General features: G+C 57.5%; 7 protein-coding genes across 7 annotated transcripts; 4 read left to right on the top strand and 3 right to left on the bottom strand.

The window, feature by feature from the left end:
* Positions 1–6,985: 6,985 nt before the first annotated feature.
* On the top strand, positions 6,986–7,748 carry VTJ04DRAFT_666 (uncharacterized protein; the record flags this gene model as incomplete). Its single annotated transcript, XM_069364903.1, has 2 exons — positions 6,986–7,003; positions 7,380–7,748. 2 exons carry the CDS (start codon positions 6,986–6,988, stop codon positions 7,746–7,748), a joined length of 387 nt encoding a protein of 128 aa, XP_069223275.1.
* Positions 7,749–7,753: 5 nt separating this feature from the next.
* On the bottom strand, positions 7,754–8,068 carry VTJ04DRAFT_665 (uncharacterized protein; the record flags this gene model as incomplete). Its single annotated transcript, XM_069364892.1, has 2 exons — positions 7,754–7,799; positions 7,842–8,068. The coding sequence occupies 2 exons, from the start codon at positions 8,066–8,068 to the stop codon at positions 7,754–7,756; spliced, it is 273 nt and encodes a 90-aa protein (XP_069223274.1).
* Positions 8,069–8,144: 76 nt separating this feature from the next.
* On the top strand, positions 8,145–10,673 carry VTJ04DRAFT_664 (uncharacterized protein; the record flags this gene model as incomplete). The annotated part of the gene is made up of 4 exons (XM_069364881.1): positions 8,145–8,265; positions 8,330–9,959; positions 10,045–10,128; positions 10,352–10,673. 4 exons carry the CDS (start codon positions 8,145–8,147, stop codon positions 10,671–10,673), a joined length of 2,157 nt encoding a protein of 718 aa, XP_069223273.1.
* A 353-nt stretch (positions 10,674–11,026) lies between these two features.
* Positions 11,027–11,829, top strand: VTJ04DRAFT_663 (uncharacterized protein; the record flags this gene model as incomplete). The annotated part of the gene is made up of 2 exons (XM_069364870.1): positions 11,027–11,076; positions 11,484–11,829. 2 exons carry the CDS (start codon positions 11,027–11,029, stop codon positions 11,827–11,829), a joined length of 396 nt encoding a protein of 131 aa, XP_069223272.1.
* A 1,173-nt stretch (positions 11,830–13,002) lies between these two features.
* Positions 13,003–14,116, bottom strand: VTJ04DRAFT_662 (uncharacterized protein; the record flags this gene model as incomplete). The annotated part of the gene is made up of 3 exons (XM_069364859.1): positions 13,003–13,587; positions 13,656–13,753; positions 13,822–14,116. 3 exons carry the CDS (start codon positions 14,114–14,116, stop codon positions 13,003–13,005), a joined length of 978 nt encoding a protein of 325 aa, XP_069223271.1.
* Positions 14,117–14,399: 283 nt separating this feature from the next.
* Positions 14,400–15,322, top strand: VTJ04DRAFT_661 (uncharacterized protein; the record flags this gene model as incomplete). The annotated part of the gene is made up of 3 exons (XM_069364848.1): positions 14,400–14,699; positions 14,766–14,955; positions 15,024–15,322. The coding sequence occupies 3 exons, from the start codon at positions 14,400–14,402 to the stop codon at positions 15,320–15,322; spliced, it is 789 nt and encodes a 262-aa protein (XP_069223270.1).
* Positions 15,323–15,938: 616 nt separating this feature from the next.
* On the bottom strand, positions 15,939–20,589 carry VTJ04DRAFT_660 (uncharacterized protein; the record flags this gene model as incomplete). Its single annotated transcript, XM_069364837.1, has 5 exons — positions 15,939–17,245; positions 17,301–17,643; positions 17,836–20,289; positions 20,362–20,493; positions 20,572–20,589. 5 exons carry the CDS (start codon positions 20,587–20,589, stop codon positions 15,939–15,941), a joined length of 4,254 nt encoding a protein of 1,417 aa, XP_069223269.1.
* Between the last annotated feature and the right edge of the window lie 292 nt (positions 20,590–20,881).

Here is a 20,881-nt window from a genome sequence, read left to right as displayed (position 1 = left end):
AGCAGGGTCCCCCAGGCAGAGGACGAAGATGGTCCTAGGATGCCATCATCGTCGCCGGCCATGGCCTGCTTCTCGGGACGATCATCCCTGGGTGCAACCCAACGCGCGGATCTTGCTGGGTCTTGGTGTTTTACTGGGCTGGATGGATTATGGGACCCTATACGTAGTATCTGGCATGGGGAAATGGTAGCGTCCGGCAAGGAGAGCCGGTGTGGGATGGAGTCAACACAACGAGCCGAGTCAAGAGATGGGAGCAACGCCTTTGTTCCTGTCGTGCTGTTGAGATATTCCAAATATCCCAGGCCGTCTAAAGCACAGAGGTGCATAGTCCACCGGACAAATATCGTCTCCTCATCCATCATAGGCAAAACTCGAGCGGTCGAGTCCGACGGGTAGGCGCTCTGCCCGGCGCAGTCACGGCATCACGGCGCCAACTGCTTCATGCCGTCCCGTTCCCCGTCTCCGTTCGGCGTGGCAGTCGGAGGTCCAGCGCCCCAGATGACCCGATCAACGGCCGGGTCCCGCAGAGTTTCCTGACTTTGCCATGCGTCGACCAACATACGTGCTACGTCACGCCAGTCATGGTGGCGAAGAAGGCATCTATACGGAGTAGGACACACCATGATCCCTGACAAAAAGCGCAGCAATCTCATCGATGAGTTGCCAGCCATCTCATCTCGCCCCTCCACGACTCACAACGGCTCGACTTGGGCTGGGCGCCACCGTCTTACCAAGCTGCCATCCGTTGAACGACCAACTTCGCCAAAGGTCAAGGTTCCTTGTGCCGTGCAGCATGCAGGGAGGGGGAGCAACAAGTAAAGAGAAGAATTACGTATCCGCCTGCCATCCTGAACCCCCCGTCGGTCACGCCCAGCCGTAGCAGCAGATCATGCCACCATGGGTGCTGTTTCAGAATGGCGATCTTTGATCTCTGGCGGGGCTGGGGGACGAGGTCGCTGGGAGGGACGAACGACGACGCGGCTGGATTGTGGATTCTTTGTTGAAAAGGAGGGGTCCATTGACGCCGTGCTTCAACGAGGACAAAGCCGTTGTCAATTCTTACCTTCCTGGCGGCTGAAGAGCCGCATAAGAGCTAGGGGAAATCTTCAAAGCAAGACGACAACGCTAACGATGGCCTAAAGAAAGCCCGGTCGTCTCCACGAGAGACCGGTGTCTGGTCAGGACTTCCAGAACATCGTCATTTCGGGCTAGGTACAGAGTAGTGATGGGACTTCAAGCCCACGTGGTGAACAAACGGGCTCGAAGCAGCACAGGCGAAGCCTACCGAACGCAAGGGGAGCCCTTGCGCGAAGATCCAGATCCATCAACACTGGTCCCGGCCAGGCATGGTCGGTCGGTCGGTTGGTTGGTCGGTCGAGTCGCTCTCGCATCCCGGGCGGGCGACAACGTTCGGACATTTTTCCATTCCCCATTTGCAGATAATGTTGTGGGGGCCTGAAGGTTTGAAGCTGGTCTACAACTGACGCACAGATCTCTCCGTTGCTTGCTCCCCACGTTTGCCTTTGATGACGGCCCCATCACCATCCCCTGTTCGTGTTCGTGCCGTGGAGCACCGGACAGCAAAGCTGCACGGCGGTCAACCTGCTCGCTCGCTCACAGCAACCGAACCAACGCACCATGGCACCCCGAGTTGTTTGCCCGTTCTGGTCCGGCTCTAGTCATCTTCGAGCCTCGCTTTGTGTCGGTGATGACCGCAACGTTGGCAATGCCATTGGAAGGACTGCATCCACCGCCCCGATCCCTAACTTGAAGACATCCCGAAGCATGACTGCTTATCTGTTGTGACCTGTCGTCCTCAAACAGCAGACTCAGCCGGTCGGCACGGTCGGCCGGGCCGTCCGCCATTGTCTTGAAGCGGTCACCGCTCCGCGCGAACCGTTCTTCTGGAAAAAGCTGCGACAAATCGGTCCAGTTTCATGTCCCCTCTTTCAGGGGCTGGGAGAAGCTGAGGTGGCTCTCAAGCTTGCATCCACCCAACCCCACGCCCCCTGTCTGCTGCCCGGGTCACCGAGCATCACCTTGGAACCCCAACGGCGCTTGTTTCGGACTTCTGCATGGCACCCAACGCGCGGGGACAAGCTGGGCTCCTCCACAAGTGGATTCTTCGGCAACCAAGCCGTTGCCCTTCCTGGCAAGTCCGAGCCGAAAGGAAAGACATCCAGGGTGTCCTCGGCCGGCCGGGGTCCGGTGGTCAAATCCATCCATCCATCCTGCCAGCCATCCAAGCGGACAAGGTCCCATAATTGTTCACGTCACCACACCCACGGCCCCTGCAGCTCAAGGTTGCCGACGAGAGCCCGAGCGTCATCCCGGCCTTGCCTGCTCGGGAATCGCGAAGTTGCATCCAAGACTGCGAGGGAATGGGGGGACGTGATCCCATGGGTGGGAACGCGATGCGCGAGCCTGCAACCTTTGGCGAATATGGATGTGTTTTCGCTTCTTGTTTTTGTTTGTGCATGAGGAAAAAAACAACGTTGTGTTGTTGACGGTTGTTGACGGGAAGAGACATCACAATTTGTCCATCTCTCTTTGTTTTCGCCTCCACATCCCAGCCGAAGCCAGGAACCAACCTAAAAAGTAACGCCCCTGCCGCATGCACGCTGCCAGGCACACCAATCGAAGCTGCAGGTCCCAGGAACGGCGCGCGCAGCCCCTCCCGCCCGGCGCTTTCCACGCCGTGGATGGTGGAGAGCTGCCCAGCCCGTGGTGGAGGGCTTGTTTCGAGATCCACCACATCTTGGTGCGTCTTGTTGATGTGTTTCATGTCGCAATGGGTGTGAACAGTGGCTGCAGGAATTGGATGTGTGCTGTGGACAATCGAACACAACAACGCCTGGAACTTGATCCCGGCTGCGATCATGGAAATGTTTAGCTACTACTTACCTAAGTCCGTAGACGCTTTCAAGTGATCCCAGAATTGGGGTTTTGGATCGCTTTCGCGCCACCGCTAGCACGCTCCTCGGCTGATAGGTTCAGTCCCACAAGCCTGGGTCGTCCTGGTTGGATTTGGTCTGCGGCCCCCGCTTGCTCAGTCACTCAGCTCGTGTTCACCTGTATCTTTTCTGGGAACAATCGAGGGTAATCTAGAGAAGTGTGAGGGCGGAAATTCCCATTGTCTTTCACAACAGGCCTCGCTTCGGCAGGCAACACCACAAGTGGTAAGACAACGAGAGAACTACTTGGTCTGCTTGGTACCGACCACCATCTTGGCGGTCGATGAGGGACTGGTTCTTTGGTTGAGATCACAATCTGCGGCCATGTCTCGAGGCCTTGGGGCTGCTATTCTGGGATACTATTTACGCAACATATGTGCGTGACCGACTTGTTTTCTCTCAAGCAACCCCTCGTCTAGCCTTCCCATGGGAGCCTCGAGGCCGCCAATCAAAGAGTCTTAGGGAGGTTCAACTCCATCTCCTTGGTTGTAAAAGATGACCCGCCACGAGGGCTTCCCCGCATCAAGAGTCCCGAGTGCGTATCGCTCAACTACGGGTCTGAGGTCACACAAGTCCGTCGATGGGGTAGATGGACTAGATGGACGGCTGCACGAAGCGCGAGCGTTGAGCTTGGTTTGTGCTTGGTGTTGTGGATGAAACCTGCTCCGCCATGATGGATGGATGGGTGGAGGATTTGGAAGATCACAGCTCATGGTGACCATCTGGATGTTGTGCATGACAAGCTGGATTCTATCCAGGTGTCTTCTTGACTGATCCGGGAACAGCCCGGGATATCAGATGAAGATTCTGGCTTGTCTGAGAGTTAATTCACGCAGAGCAAGTCGACGCTGGACTATTCCAACCCCCAGGGCATCAAGTGACATCGCCATCCTGCCGCCCATCCTCACTATCGCTTCAACTTCCCATATGTTTCCAGCCCGCAATTTCAATGTACTTACCCTGTCGAGATCTCCGAACCGTAGCGCCAGGGGGTCCAAGATACAACCTCACATCTACCGTACGAACCGAGGGAGCAATGGGAACAATGCCAGGATTCAACCGGGAAACCCGAAGAGAGCCAGCCAGGCTAATCTACAACAAACCACACGACGGGGGATCGCCTTACCATGACCGACGAGCCTATCTATGTATGGCCTTGTTCGTTCGTTCATTGCCACCTCTCGTCCCTTTACCCACTGACGTCGTAGTCGTTGTCGTTGTTGTCATGCCGGGCCCCGAGATCCGGACCCTGGCCGGCCCTACCGCGCGGGGCAGAGGACAGAGAGGGAAGTGATGAAAGACGAGTGACCTCCTGAAACAGACAGCTCTCGTGTTTCAGAATGCTTTCTGGCATGGGGGATCCCCTTCCTAACCGTCCCGTCCCCGCCCGTTCCGCCAGGGCCAAGGCCCCCCATCTGGATGGAACGGTGCGGTGGCGGGCAGGTTGTTGATCGGCATTGGCAGGCTTTTTTGTGTGTTTTTTTTGCTTCTTCTGTGACGACAGAACTGACAAGATCCAGCATAACCCCGCCGGAGAGACTGTGCCGAACGGGAAACGGGATGACAGGTAGTGGAACTTGGAGGCACGCCTTAAGGCAGCTTTTTGCTCGTCACGCAGGCGCGCGGGAGCTGTCACTCTGGCCGGCTTTTGGCCTTCATTTCCCCGCTGGGTGGTGAGGATGTCAGCGCGGGCAAATTCCGCGCATTTTTTACATATGGATGCCAACGGGTAGGTAGGTACCTATTCGTGAGGAAGCCAAATAACCTTTGCCAACATTGGACATGGCCGTCGTCCAAGCGAGGTAGCGTAGGCAACAAGACCATCACCAAGCCAACGGTCACCAAGACCACCGTCGTCTTCCCACGTGACGGAACACACAGATCTGGCAATGGAATGCGCGAAAAGGCCCCTGCGCTGTCTTGTGCCTGGTTGTCAGCCAGCAGCCAATCCATCATCCATGGCCTCTGCCAAGCCGGCCTCTCTCTGCCCAATGTCGCCAAGCAGCCGCCTGGTGTGGGTCTGGGTGCTGTGAGCTATTTCTGACGCATGTTTCAGATGTGACCAGGGGGCGGGGTTCTGCTTTGTTGTTGTTCACTTCGTTGCTGTGGCTGGACACCGCCTCCACATCCTTCTTCCACTCACACCCGCTCGCCCGCCCGCCGCCGCCGTGTCGACGGGTGGAAACCATGCAGAGTGACAGGTTTGGTGAGATGAAAAGCTACTAGGTAAGTAAGGCGGGGTTTAGGCAAGGCAAGCCGGCGGCACAGCCAACTTGCCCCTCGTGAGCTGCACAGGTGGTCGAATAAAGGGGCGAGAATTGTGATTGTGCTTTGAAGGCGTGGCTGTCGACATTTCATCTGCTTGGGGATCCAGGGTGGCGTAACCGAAGGGATAGTAGAAGGGAAAAGGAAAGCCGGTTGTGTTACGTCGTGTGCTATGTGTAATGGTGATGCCGCAACTGAAGAAGCGTTTCTCCCCGGAGCAGGTTTGTGAACAGGATCCTCAACAGCGTTGCACGATCGCGCTTCCATTGGGACCTTACCCCTGCCACGAGGGAACAACGGTTTCCATGACTCTGGACCTCAGCCAGATCTCTCGGTAGTTTTCCGCCACGAGGGTTAACCCTCGCGAAGGACCTCATGTTGCACACCGCAACAATTGTGAGGCGATGGTAGTGAATACACTCCTTTGCTCTCACTCACCAGCACCTGCTCCGAAATGAAAGACACCAGATATGGCAGCCAGAGGGTGGTATGCTCCCACGTCGCATGCTGTCGAAAAATTACAGCGCTACATCGGCGGGACTGTCCGGCTACATGCCCAATCAGGGTTGCGGGCTGACGAGGCACGCATTTGTCAAGGCAAAACTGGAGATATTTTGGTAGGGCCACCATTTTGGTCAGCTTGCTCTGGGAAAACCTCTGTCCTGTACCAGTAGGTTTACGCAGACACAGCAACTGGCCTGCAGAACTGGCCACCTCCGGCCGGGTGGGTAGCTTGGGTTTAGCTCTCCCAAGAGAGCGCTTCTTCCCCAGGCCCAAGTGCTCTGGGCCAGTGCTTCAGGGCGAACCATGCATGGGGAAATGCACCACGCGAATGGGCAGTTGATGAGGGGCACCTTTGACTGGGCGCCACAGACGGCTTCGATACCCAATGGTGAGGCGGACGATTGCCGCATTTAGGCCGAGCAGTTTCGCGTCAAGTGAGCGCGCGTCAAGAACACCAAGCAATGTCAGCCAGCTCATCATCATCGTCTTGTTGATGTGTAAAGCCGGTTGACGATGTCCTGCTTTCGGCTGCCGTTCCTACTGTAAGGTACCGGTTAGTGAACGTCGGCCGAATGCTTGCCTGTGGACCTTGGTGGAAGCAGACATGGGAGCAGGGGGCAACGTTTGCCGAGCCAGCGATGAGAGCGACCGGCTCACGCCGTGATTTCACCCACCATGGGTCTGGCATCCTACACTACTCAGGAAGAACCCACTGAACATGGGGGTCAGTGCATCGCGGATCGATCAGTCGGGCTGTGAGGTCAAGAAAAAGAGGCGAGCCGTTGTCCTCCACCCTGCGCCGCCGCCGCCTCGCCATCGGCATCGGCTTTTTCAAGCAGGGAATCTAGAACTGGGACCGTCAGCGAGATGCGATGGTGTTACCCTGCGTGCCGGCAGCCCGGACGGCGAGGTCAAGAAGGTTGCTGCATGGCCCTTGGATTGTTGATGAACCTGGCGACCACGGGTCTTTAAGCCCCAGGAGCCCACGGGATTATCCGTATTTAACTATGCCATTGTCTCGGGCTATTTCACAGTAAATGGCCAACAAGGTGATGTGTCCGGAGTTGAGGACCTGGAAAATGACGGCAATTCTGGACATGTCCGAGTCGCCGGAGAGCGGTGGGAGACAGCCCTGTCTCTCCTCACAAGATTTTTTTGCCCCATTTTCGCTCAGTAACGGCTTGATGCCGTTGGTTGGAAGGTGACAGGAAACAATTTCATGCTTATTTCCAAATAAACCACAAAAAATCAGAATTAAGGAAATGGAGCGTAACGCTTGCGTACGACAGAGCCGCATATCGACGACAGTCGAACTTGAGCTTGTAGAGTTTCCCTCTGCAAAAACCAAAAGCATCTGCGAGTTGGATGACGACAGGAAGCGAGCGAGCTTCTTCCCGCGGAACGTGGAAGGTGGTTGCCCATTGCACCGTTCACCCGTCCAGTGGCTCGTGCTCCAGCTCTTTCCCCGTTTTCGCGGATCCGCCATCCACGGCGTAACCCTGCGCTCAGCGCAACCCTCTTGGGCCCCACTTTCCACCAGGTTCCGCAGCCCTTCTCCCATTGGCCGCACATCCTGGGCCCCTGCTCAACAGCCAGCCAGAGCCCGCCAGAGCCCGCCAGAGCCCAGCAACAGTCCAAAGTCATTAAACCCCCCAGCGCCCGCCCTGCCTGCCTCTTGCGATCCCTTCTTCCGACCGTCGCCTCCCCCCTTCTTCCCTTCTCTCCTTTTTCCAAGAGTCCATATCGCAGAGAGGACTACACCATACCCCTCGCCTCTTCTGCAGCCAAAGTGCATTGTGCCCTCTTACACCACTTGCACTGTCATATTCTCTGATTCTTTTCTTTTTTCCTTCTAGTCTAGACGTCGACTCTTGCGATCCAGCAATCCACGACATTTCACGTCGCAGCCGCCCGCTCATCCACCGACTGCACCCTGTCGAGCAGCGAACCACTGTCTGTTTGATAGCCATCAACACACTTGGATTCCCTGCGATCGGTTTCGTTTCAATCCTAGACGACTTTTAATTCTTTTATTCCTCGTCCATCATTGTCTGCAACCACCCGCGCCGTCGACGCCTCGAACGACGACAGCTTGTCTGGAACCCGACTCACTACTACTGGACGAAATATACTTTTATGTCACGGGCTGGTCTCGGAACCATCGACTTATAACTCCAACACCGCATATAACGAAGTGGTTGTTCGCAGGCAGCGCCTAAGAACAACGCCAACACTGTCCTATCTGCGCATCGCCGCTTGTCGCTAGTCCCTCGGGTTTTCCCTGTCCGCCTTGCTGGCTTACAAGGTCGCATATCATCAACCGCGTTGAGTGTTCGACTTTGCATCGCGCCCGCGGCTGGTCTGCATTGAGACGCAAAGTCGCCGTCTCTCCGCTCAATCGCTGCCCGTGGCTCCTGCGCTATGTATTCGCAGAATGCCACAATGGCTGGACAACAGATCCCAGAGACTTTCATGCTGAGCGCTGAGGCGCAGCAGGCCCTTCCCCATGATGCTCAGGTAGCCCTGCAGCAGGTTGACAACCGTGAGTTCCCCTCGAGTCCTCATGCAGTTCAATTCGTCTCATGTTTGCTGACTTGGTCCCTCAGTCAAGTATTTCCTTCTCTCCGCCCCGGTAGATTGGCAGCCCGATCAGTACATCAGGCGATTCCTTCTGCCGACCGGTGAATACGTCTCTTGCGTCCTCTGGAACAACCTTTTCCACATCTCGGGCACCGACATTGTGCGATGCCTCTCGTTCCGCTTCCAGGCCTTCGGCCGCCCCGTCAAGAACTCCAAGAAGTTCGAGGAGGGTATCTTCTCCGATCTGCGCAACCTCAAGTCGGGTACCGATGCCACTCTTGAGGAGCCCAAGAGCCCATTCCTCGACTTCCTCTACAAGAACAACTGCATCAGGACACAAAAGAAGCAGAAGGTCTTCTACTGGTACAGCGTGCCACACGACCGCCTCTTCCTCGATGCGCTCGAGCGGGACCTGAAGAGGGAAAAGATGGGCCAGGAGGCCACGACGGTTGCCGTCGCCGAGCCTGCGCTCTCCTTCCAGTTCGATTCGTCGCAGTCGCTCTATGAGCAGCTCACCAAGGCTCAGCAGGCCAATTCGTCCTCTTTCAACCCCCAGGCCTTGAGCTTCCCGTCGCAGCAGTCAAACTCGCCGCTCATGGCTCCCATCGAGATGCCGCCTCCCCAGATGATTCCTCAGTCCCTCCCTCCGCCGATGCCTCAGTCCATGACTCCCGTGCCTCAAACGATGGCGCCCGTGTCGGAGAGCATCGAGTCGGTGGCTCCGTATGGTAACATGGCCGTGACTCATGCTGGGTCGCAATCGCAGGCGGTTGTCAAGCACGAGCCCGACTACACTCGCCCGGCCTACAACCAGAACGGCGTCCCAATGACGCACCACCAGCGTCACACGTCGATGCCCGCCTTTGCGCTCGAGTACTCCCCCGCTCCGTCCTTTGTCTCGTCACACTATGAGGACTACAGCCAAAGGGGCATCTCGTTCGAGCCATTGACGCCGCCGCAGCAGGCCTTGACCATGGGCGGTGAGCCCGCTTACATTGCCAACGAGGAGACGGGCCTTTACAGCGCCATCCCTGACCATCTCAACCCTGTTGGTGCTCTCAATGGCATGATCCACCTGCCGCCATCCAACCTCGCTGCGCCGTCCTTCCCCCGGCCCTATGGGTCAAGCAGCGTCTATACGTCTGTGATTGAGGGCTCCCCGACATATAAGCAGAGGAGGCGTCGGTCATCAATTCCCCCTTCTCTCTCCACTACCGCCATCGCCACGGCTACCTCGGCGGTGCACCGTCCTTCGGATCTGAGGAGGTCAGTATCGGCGTCGGTCGGCCCTGTCGCCGAAGGCGATGAGTCGGGCGATAGGTCGCCACCAGGTCTGACATACAACAGCTCTTCGGGTATGCCCATGGGCAACCAGCAGCGGGAGGTTGTTGATCTCTCTCGCCACGGCACGCCGCTGCCGACTGTTGAGGGCAGCCCTTCGCTCAACCCCGTGCCTCTGCAGCAGCACGACTACTCCCCAATCCCGGACGACCTTGGTCCCCTGAACGACCGCGCCCTGATGCATGCGGGCCCGAATGTGGTACGCAGGGCACGCTCCGCCACCGTCATGGAACTTGGCCCTTATCCCCAGAAGTCCCATACCTGCCCCATCCCCTCTTGCGGTCGCCTCTTCAAGAGGTTGGAGCATCTCAAGCGGTAAGAGCTCACGCACATTTGCTTTCATTTGTCAGCTCTCAGTAGCCTCCACGCAGGTGTAATCTGACCAAACATCCTTCTCCAGACACGTCAGGACACATACCCAAGAGAGACCCTACACCTGCCCTTATTGTAGCAAGGCCTTCTCCCGCTCAGACAACCTCGCACAGTATGAACCCCCCCCCAATTTCCTAGATTTCTTGTTTTCCTTTGTCAGTCGACAATGTGGAACTTGAGCAGCAATGTTGCGCAAGTGGCACGCCAAAGCCGGAGCTCGTCTCCGAACCTCATGACACCGCCACCTGTCACTGCACAGCAGCACTGCCCGTCAAGCGCCCAGAGCGACACCATCATCATTACTAGGTCAAATCTGAAACTGACTTGCCTCGCAGACATAAGCGCACTCATGACCGCAATGATGGCAACGAGGGCAGCCTCAACTCGGGCGAGGAGGAGGAGCAGTATTCGGGTGAGGACCACGGGTCTTCGGTCGGCGATGCCTCCCCGACGTCGGAGAACGCCTCGTACGTTACCGGCTCGCTTGATGCGGCCGTCAACGGTGGCAACGCGGCGTCATCCAACAATACTCCGACCAGCGCCCCGGGAAACTCGGCGTCCACGACGACGACAACCCAGGCGCAGCAAACTTACAACAGTTTGCAAACGCTCAGCATGCCTATGACGCTTAGCCAACCGCAGGGTACCGTGGCGTAAAGGGGGTGTTGGGTAGGGTTAGATTTGTGTATAAGGTTGGGGCTTTTGGGTTGTACGGGATGGCATGTATGGATACGACATGGCATGGGTCGGTGACTGTTCCACGGATGGGATGCATGGATACAAAAACCAGGCAAGCTTGGTTGGTGGGAACTTTTTTGTTTTAAGACTTCATTTTCTTCTGTTATACCTCTTTTTTCCCGGTCTATCTTGGAGGACAGGCTTGGGGTTTGGCCTGTTTCTCATATTCTCTTTGCAACTTTAACTCTTTTTTGTGTTGATACATATACATCATTCTCATCATTGTTCTCTTTCTTTTTTGTTTTGTAAAGTGTCTGTTGTTTCGTTTGTTCATGTCAGGTTATATGCATGGCGGCGGACATGGTCGTCTACCTGGTTGGATGTATGTAGGGGTCGTGGGACATTGGAAATAACGTCCAGTGTCTGAGAAAAGAAGATGGAGTATCTCTCAAGCCCCCGGCCGCTTATATCTTGTGTGTTTTGTACGTGATGTCTAAGGCTCGTAGATTTCATAACCAGAAGGCAGGCAGATTGTCAGACATCCAAATCTGTGTGGCGCAGAACTGTTCCAGAGGACGGAAGTCACCCCTTAGAGTCCGATATGTTCTGACGTGGTAGCTCCGGACCCTGCTAACTAGCTCAGGCGTGAGAGTCACCCTCTCTCTGCCACTGAATCAAATCAGCTCATGGCTGAGATCAGCTCGCTTTTCTCTCTTCTCTCTCCCCGCCTCTCTGTTCCAGCAACTGCTGTGGTCCTCGGAGGGAACTAACTAACTGACTGACTTCCAGCTACTACCCCTCTCCTTCTCCTCCCGCGGCGGTGGCGGCGACGGCGGTTGTTGATCAACAGCGCAAAACCCGCCATGCGATCCCTCAGGTTCCGGTACCAGACATCGGGATTTTCGAGGGGCGCGCACGCCACGTTGATGAGGTGTCGGCTTACCGTGGCGTTGAAGAAGTGCAGGAGCTTGACCAGGTTTTTGCGCTCGTCATAGTATTCGTCGAGTGGGTGATTGAAGGCCGTCAGGCGGTGGTCGATGTCGGCTCGCTGGTTGTAGTCAAGCTCCAGGTAGTCCGCCGCTGGTCGGGCATCGTCTCCTGTCCCGATGATGTAGTCGACACGCCTGGCCGCTGAGGCTCGGGAAGATAATGCCCGACTTGGGGGCTGTCCGGGTTGATTCTGTCCCAGAGACGCAGGGCACGTGCGGTCCAGATCAAGGTCTTGTTCCACTAATACCAGTCCTTGGCGTCAGCCAGGAAAACGCCGTCCTCTGGTGGTGGGCATCTTCACGGTGGGTTTGATGTGGTGTCTCCGGTCTTTCGCGGGGTTATGTTGTTGAAGATGGATGTGTGATTTGAGGCGGTGAGAGGAGTTGGTCAAGTTTAGTCGGCGAGCTGAAGTCATAACTGAGGTGTCAAATTACAAGTCACTGCACCCGATATTTGGCTACTACGGAGTAGGCCCGGTGAGTGAGTTCACTCCTTAGAATGCCGATGTCTTCTGACACAACAACAACAACATCTGGATCTGTTATCACATAGCGATGATCGGATCACGAAACAGAACGTTGTCGAGGCAAAATATGCAGTTACACCTATTGCAAGTATACATTTGGATTTGCTTCCACAACTAGTACCTACGGTACCAAGTTAGGTATTTGAGTAGGACGTCTCATCACTAAGCTCCAAACCTCTCATAAAGCTTGGACGGATTGTCAATCCCAGCTCCAGTACCCAGCTGACTCATTGTCTGTACACCCAACGGCCAGCCGGCCAGCTCAATTAGAGCTGTCCATTCATCCCAGTTGTCCTACTGTCCCGTGGCCGGTCTCACCAAGGGGCTACCCAACTGTTGGTGTGAGATGGGACAGAATTGGCCGGTTGGCACAAGCTCGATCCTATCTCACCGTTCCTGTCCATGTTCCCATAACTCCAAAAAGAAGCCTCTGGAAAGCTGGACCACGCCTGGAAGGCTGTACGACAGCTAGGTCGTGGGCAGCCAGGATAGCACCAACCTCAACTCATCTTGAAAGATGACTCAGTGTCCTTTCCAACAATGGCCAGGACGGCTGATTGCTGGTATGTTGAAGGGAGAGGTGACGACAAACCCTTCTCTGTCCTCCACCCTGGTCCAGGGGAAGGACGGTGGTGTAGGATCCTCCTAAGAATCCATGACCGGAACACAAAGGATGTCACGCTGTGAAACCCAACAACCTCACGAGAATCCCGGCCGCTGTTAGGCTCTGGCCGCCCACCTGAATGTGGGCTGAGTTACTTCGCCGCGCGCTCAGAGAGAGAAGGAACTTCTTCACCTTCTCCGTCTCTTTCCCTTCCCCGCCGGTCCTCTCACAGACTCAGCAATAGCTCTCGCTTCCCGAGCGCTGATCCTCAACTCAGCGCCCCGCATTCTTCCCACGGCGGGGAGATCCACGGGCCTCTCGCCCTTGGCCTTCTTCCGCTTCGGCTTCTTGACCTCGCGTTCGAGGATGATACCATTCTCGCGAGCCTCCTTCCGGCGCTTCTCCTCCCTCGCGGCGGCAGCGCTGAGAATCCCCTTGCGCATGGCCATGGGCATCTTCTCCTGGGCCAGGATGCTGGTTTTTGCGCCCAGGGCTTGGATGCGCATGTCGGTGGTTTTGCGGGCGGTGCGGCCAGCGGCGAAGGGCCGCGAGTTGGTGGCGGTGCCGGCAGCGTGCTGGGATTGCCAGTGGGACGGGTTGGCGCCGGCGGCGGAGAGGATGTGCGACTCGGCGATGAGCCGCTGCAGGGCGAGGTCGTTGGCGAGGAGAGCGGCACTATCTTCGGGTTCGTCTGGATCGGCCGTGGCAGGTTTCTTGGTGTTAGCCGCGGACGATCGTTGCGCGGTGCGGCTCGGGTCGGGGGGACGTGAGGACTGGTGGTTTGGTTAGCGAACGCAATGGGGAGCTGGGTCTGGCGAGAACAGGGAGGCGGTGTCCATACAAGGTAAGCTTTGAGCTCTTGCTTGCTCATCTTTGCGGTTGGATCTATGGAGGTAGAAGTGTGATCAACAACCTCGACAGTAGGGACTTCTGAGCCATCTATCCTGACGTCAGCATGCTTTCTTCCCGGACAATGGCTGGCGGTAGAAAGACAAATCCAAGCATACCCTCGTCGTCCGACACGCCGCTCCATTCTGAGTCAGATTGATCCGTTTCGGCGTCGCCATGGCTGTCGCTCTCATCCTGACTTGACTCGCTGTCGCTGGCATCGTGACCGTTCTTGGTATTGCTGGCCTTGCCGGAGGCTTTTTTGGCTGTAGTGTTGGCAAGGCCCGGAATGGCAAGCGGCTTGAAATGTGCCTCGAAGTGCCGTCGGAGGAGCTCTTGAGCGTCCAGTTGCTCTTGTGAGCCGTCGGAGTCGTCTGTACTTGGTGATTTCCTCTTGCCTAGGAGGGACGGCATTGTGGTGGATTAGTGGAGCTTCTGATGGGGGGAGGAGGAGGTGGTGGTGGTGGTGGTGACGGTCTGAAGATTGAGGTTGGGAGCTACGAGCTCGATCAAAAAATCTTGGACCAAGAACCCTGAGAGCTAGACTTAAAGCTTATCGATAAGACAACGACCAGGGTGCCCCTCAACGCCGGAGTCGGCATCACAACCATCATTGAACTGATAGTTGACAGACAGTACAACATGCGAAATTGTGAGGGGTGATAAATCCAGGCCCAATCACGTATATATTTACAAAATGACGCGCTTCCGGCCCTGTATCGACCTGCATGCCGGCCAGGTCAAACAGATTGTCGGGGGCACTCTGGACAGCAAGACCACAGCTCTGCAAACCAACTTTGTCTCTCCCCACGGCGCCGGCCACTTTGCCCGTCTGTACCGCGACAATGCCCTCACCGGTGCCCACGTCATCATGCTCGGCCCCGGCAACCAGGACGCTGCTCGTGAGGCTCTCGCTGCGTGGCCGGGGGGATTGCAAGTCGGTGGCGGCATCACTGATGCCAACGCGAAGGAGTGGATAGATGCCGGTGCTGAGAAGGTCTGTCTGTCTGTTTGTCTGTTTTGATGCCCTGGCAGTGTCCTTTCAGACTAACACCTTGCTCAGGTCATCATCACATCCTTCCTCTTCCCCAACGGCACCTTCTCCCAGGAGCGGCTAGACTCCGTCCTGGCAGCTCTGGGAGGTGATAAGAACAAGCTCGTCATCGACCTCAGCTGCCGGCGCCAGGGGGAAGACAGGTGGTTTGTGGCCATGAACAAGTGGCAGACCATCACCGACATGGAGGTCTGCGAAGGTTCGTAGCCCGCCTAGATTTGCTTGACATGTCATATATCATCTCCCCTGTCCTAACACTTGTTGTAGAATCCATACAACGCCTCGAGCCCTATTGCTCCGAGTTCCTCATCCACGCCGCCGACAATGAGGGCCTGCAGCGGGGCATTGACGAGAAGCTGGTCGAGAAGCTGGCGCAGTGGTGCAGTATCCCAGTCACATATGCCGGCGGAGGCCGGAACTTGGAAGATTTGGAAAAGGTCAAGCAGCTGAGCGGTGGGAAAGTAGATCTCACGATTGGAAGTGCATTAGACTGTTTCGGCGGGAGTGGCGTGAAGCTTGAGGAGTGTATTGAGTGGAATAAGAGGCAAGAGGACGAGAGCAAATAATTCTGGAAGAAAAGAAGCTATTGTTGTCCGAGCATATTCATACACAGGGGGCTTTTTCAAGGGCACATAGGTATGCATAAGAAGGTGTTCATTTTCCCTACGATTCATTCTACGACGAACCTCGACTCAGCACATCACGAGAGACTTATACACAGGCACCAACAAGACAAGGAATGTTCAAGGACACGCTCAATAGATAGACTGACAGAAGTAAATAGAGACGAGCACCCCAAGCTCAGGAGAGGGAGGCTTCCCCCTTCTCCCTTGCCATTTCAGCAACAGAACGCGAAACAACACGATACGAAAGAAGAGAAGAGATGACAAGGAAAAACAAAAGGAAACGAGAAAAGGAGTGACAGAGAGTCGGATACGCCGACCAGCAAAGGCCGTCATTATCCCATCGTTGCCCATCCATCCATCATTCCATCATCCATCTCATCGATTCCTGCAGCTTCCCTCCAACACCATACTCCAAACAACAAGACCAGCCAACAACTCCGACAACACACCCATTACCCATCCATCCATCCATCATCCTTCATCCCATCATCATCACAACAAAATCAAAGAAAGCAAGAAGAAAACACCCACTCGACAACCTCATCCCCCTCCCCTCTCAAACATATGCACTCTTAGTCCTCGAATGCACCCTCCTCCCCTCAGCCCTCTTCCGGAGAGCCTCCTCCCTCTTCAGCACCAACTCGCACCACTTACCCTTCATCCTGCTGCCCCCCCCATTCAAATCATCATCGAGCGAATTATCCCGTCCAATCACCTCCCCAAGCGCCTTCATCCACCCTTCCTTATCCGCCGTCGAGTCCGCATAAAAATCAATCACCTCGCCATTGTTGAACCGAATCCTGAACCCTTCCTCGACAAACATGTACCCTTCCTCCTCCTCGGCGAACGCCGACCGCCTGCGCCGGCCGTTCTTGCCCGTTGTCTCCTTCTCCGTCAGCGTGCGCCGGTCGTCAATCAGCCGTTTGGCGTTGGCCAGATTGATAGTCGCGCGCGGCTGCCGCGTCGCCTCGTGGTACGCCGTCAGCTTGGTGCCGACCAGCTTGAAGTAGCGCCGGCGCCAGTACGGGCAGTCGCCGCCCTGCTGCGACAGGTGGCCCTCCCAGCAGCGCGCGAGGCGCTCCTCGGCCGCGCGCATCTCGCGGATGCACGAGTTCATGCTCTTGGGCATGTCGTCGTCCGTGGCGCCCTTGGGGCGGGGGACAAACAGCAGCTGCAGCTCGAGCTTGCCGATCTTGTACGGCGCGCGCCGCTGCACCGTGGCGCCGCCCGACGCGGTGCTGCTGCCCGACACGGTGCCGGGGACGGGAGTCGAAGCGCCGGCGCGCTTGTTCTTGACGCTGGCGGGCGTCACGGGCGCGGTCTCCTCGCGCGCCCACTCGTTGAAGCACGCCACCTCGACCTGGTACGGCCGGCCGAAGCAACGGGCCTCGTGCTCCTTGAGGCAGACGTAAGCGCGGGCGAATGCGCCGTCCTCGGCCGCCAGCGGGGACAGGAGCTCCCAGGCGGTGGGCTGCTGCGAAGCGGCGGCCGCCTTGAGCATCATCTGGCGGGCCTGCGCCTCGCGCTGGGCGGCGAGCATGCGCTCCTCCTCCTCTTGCTGCTTCTGGCGAGCCTCCATCTCGCGGCGCTTCTTGGGCGAGGCGAAGACGCGGCTGAAGGTGGACGTCTTGGGCTTGGACGACTTGGTCGGGGAGGGCAGCGACTTCTTGCTGCTGCTCGGCGGGGGCGGCGCCGGCTTGGGCTTCTCGAGCTTGACGTTCAGCGTCAGCTGAAACTCGAGGTCGTTGGGCACGACGAGCTCAAATTCTTGTCCAATGGGCGCGTTGCGAGCCAGCTCGAGCCAGGCCGTCGTGACGCAGTGTACGCCGTTGTCGAGAGTCAGGCTGAACCATGTACGCTCATCTAGGTTTTGATGTTAGCAGGTGTCTGAAGAAAGCCAAAACAAACTGACACTTACTCTTGGGAAGAGGCAGATCCAAATCCTTCACGCCCATCACCTTGACGAACAACCTTCCACGCTCGCCCATCTCCTCGGTAGCCAGCTCGAGCGAAGCCCGATCATCATCCACCTGGGCATTGCTCTCCTGACCGGGGAGCGGGGGCACCGGGCCGCTGCCGGGCGGCACGCGCTTGCGATAGCTGCGCTTGCGCTGGCCGTTCCACGGCTCGACAGTCCACGACTGTGGGCGTGCCGCCTTGACGGGCGAGTTGCCGGCCGACCGGAGGCCGCCGCGCGGGTCGTCGACATCCTTGTCGCTGGCTGCGACCACCTTGGTGTTCTGCCGCATGAGGTAACCGCGCTGTTTGCGAGGGGTGATGTTAGTGCCGTTGAAAAAGTTTGCTGAAGTTACCGAGACAGGGAGTAGTCCTTGTTTGTCCTTCGCATCCATCGGCGCGGGGGCACTTGCGTGTTCCACTTGGAACATGTTCCCCGTGGTAATGGATTGCCTGAGATGGCGATGAGAAGAAGAATAGTAAGGGTCGAACGCAACCTTTTGGGCCTCGATAACGCGATCAAAGTCCTGGTCGAGGCTGAGGCCGAGGTCCAGATCAAGCGTCAAGCTGCGTTTCTTAAAGCTAGGATGACGCTCGAGGAAGTCGCTGGAGCTGTTGTCGGTGGTCTCGGTCGTCGTGGTGTTGGTGGTAGTCGACGCTGGCTCAAAGTCGCGAGAGAGGCGGTTCCGGTGGCGCTCGGGAATCGGCGGAACGACCTCGCGGCTGACCTGCCGGCGGGCCTCGCGCATCGCCTCGATGTCGGCAGGGGTGGCCGACGGACGGGTCTTGAGCTTGGATCCGGAGGCGGACTTGACGGTGGCGATCCGCTCCGGAATGACGGGCGACTGGCGTGCAGCCTCATCCTCGCTGTCGGGAACGGGATGGTGGATCACGGAGTCTGGAGTGCCTGGCTCATCAAAGCCATCCTCCGGGTCGCCCCAGCCTGAGCCGTCATACTCGGGCTTGGTAAGCGACCTGGTAAGCTGCTGCGGAGGGGTGAGGGGCCGCTTGGAAGCAGTCTGGGCGGCATCACCATCAGCCTTGGCCGTCGAGGGGGCCTTCTCCGGCTCGGGCGCAATCTTGGGCTCCTCAGGCTTGGCCAGCATGCACGAGTCAAAACTCTTGGAGAAGTCCTCCTCTGCTGGAGCCGTCAGCTCAGGGACGGCGGGAAGCTTCTTCTCCTCTGCAGGAGACTCAGCGGGTTCAACGGACGGGGACGCCGCCCTCGGGGTGGATGCTTGATCTTCAACAGCCTCCTGCTCAGACTTGACTTGCGCTTGCTGCTGCGGCTGTTGTTGCTGTTGCTGCTGCTGAGGCTGATGATCCTCATCATGGCTCGAATACTGGCTCGCGCTGTCGTCCTCCAAGTGCTTCTTGTCGTCGCAGTCAAAGTCTTCACTATCAACGGTCTCGGAGCGCGGGTACAAGTCGTTGAACGAGTCTGTCTCGTACTCATTCTGGCTGTGCTCACGCTTAATGATGACGCTGCCGTCATCCGACATGTCATCATCCTCCATCATCATGGAGTCGGTCTCGGTGCTGGGGATGGGGACGTCAGGATCGTATGGCATGCCGCGGTCCGAGGCCGAGGCGGGGGCAGGCGACGAGAAGTTGTAGTCAGACTCGCGCCCGCCATCAGCAGCCTTATTGCCCATGACGCGACGGAGAATGGACTCGCGCGAGATGCGCTCTGGAAGTTGGTAGTCGCCAAGGCCCGAGATATCGCCAACGGTATCTTCCTCCTCGTAGTCCGACTGGGGCTGGGCGCTGGAGCCGCGGCTCTCGTCTGGGGTCCGGCTCTGGGAACGTTCGCGCGCGCCAGCACGCCGCATGCGACGTTCACGCTGAGCCTCGCGCTGGGCCTCGGCAGCCGACTTGCCGTCCTCCGAGAGCATCATAAGCCGGAGGCGCTCCTCCAGGGGCATCCTGCTGTTACCGATGCCGTGGTGGTGCGAGGGAGGAGAGGGGAGGCTCCTGGGAGACTGGGCCATGCCAGGAAGGGGAGGGAGAGGACGGCCCTCACCCACTGAGGTAGTCGAGTCGGAACGGCGGTGGAAAGGACGCTGATAGGAGGGAAGCTCCTCGGGCATGGGGCTCCTCTCGTACTCGTCGTCCTCGTCGTGGCTATCGTGCCTCCAGTCCTCGGGGCCGACAACCGGGGTCTTTTCGGTATCCTCAAGCGAAGCGTCGAAGCTGTCGTCCGGGTCGGTAGAGCCGTGGATCATGTAATGGTCGTCGTCGTCTTCGTCTTCCTCGGAATCGTAACTGCCCTCGCGCGAGTTGCTTCCGATCGATGAGAGGTCGGGTGTTGCCATTTCATACTCGTTCACCTGAGGAGGGGCGGCGTCAAAGGTGACGCTCTTCTGGCTGCGGTGCAGCGAGCGGCCCTCGGGGAGGTTCCGCTCGTCGCCCGACACGTCGGTCCAGGTGCCAGTCTCGGGATCGAAGCTGCTCTTGAAGCGGCTTGACAGAGACGATTTCATGGGAGAGGGGGCGTCCTTGCTAGGGGTGGTCGGGCGGTGCGGCGGGCTCTTGGGCTCCGTCGCCGGGGTCTTGGTCGGGCTGGATGCCGCAGCCTTGGTTGGAGACGTGGCTGTCTTGGAGGGGCTGGTCGGGACCGGGATGCCCGTCTTGCTCTCGGACCTCTGGTGGCCAAAACCGCGGGCTGCGAAGGCGTTGCCTTGGACTTTGGCAAGCGGACGTTCGATCTGGGGGATGCGAGTCGGGTCGTATTCGTTCTTCTGTTCGAGGGCCAGGATGTTGCTGTTCTTGACGCGGGAGGCCTTCTGCAGGCGCTCAAGGGAGGAGCGGCGAGTCGGGGATGGCGACGAGGGAGCGCCGAAGCTGTTCTCCGAGTTGAAGCTCCTGTTTTGCCAGAACATCCTTGGAGAGGTGGTGGTGCTCTCCAAGGGCGACGACTGGAATGGGGACGAGTCGGTGAGAGACATTTTCTGCGGGCGGACAAACAAGCAAACAAGACGGTCAGTCAATGCGAAACAAACGCTGGCATCGCCGTGTCTTACCTTGGTCGTTTGGTTCCAGCTGGGCGAATTCCGCCGCTTCTCCGTAGGCGATATCTCAGAGAGCGGGCGCGGAATGCTGCTTCTGGCGGGAGTCGGCATGGTTTTAGACTTGGACAGTCGCAGTGGCTGCAGCTGGGCGGTATGTGAGTACAGAGAAAAGTCCAAGAAATAAAAGAAACGCCCATTCCAGGTTGGTTGGCGCCAACATACCGGTTCCTCAATTGTCATGCTCGAGGCACAACGAGCGCGGGGCAGAGCAGGGGGTTGTTGATCCCAGCCTGCGATGTGGTGCGATTTGATTCGATGCGGTGGATTCGATGTGTTGCTCCGATAGTCTTGACTCTAAAGTAGTGTTGTCGTCGTCTGCTACTTGGAAAGCATCACGACCGACACAAAAAAAGTTCAAAGTCGAAATGCGAAAAGCTGCGGGGAAGGGAGTAAACAAAGTCGCAAAATGCGAGTGGCAAGTTGCGCAAGGAAGAGAGGAAAGGGTCGAAAGAGACGTCGAGGTTGACTACAA

Source organism: Mycothermus thermophilus (assembly GCF_041956435.1).
Source record: "Mycothermus thermophilus strain CBS 625.91 unplaced genomic scaffold VTJ04scaffold_1, whole genome shotgun sequence".
Taxonomy (NCBI): domain Eukaryota; kingdom Fungi; phylum Ascomycota; class Sordariomycetes; order Sordariales; family Chaetomiaceae; genus Mycothermus; species Mycothermus thermophilus.
The sequence above is the reverse complement of the archived record's forward strand: the minus strand, read 5'-3'. Positions and strand labels throughout refer to the sequence as shown.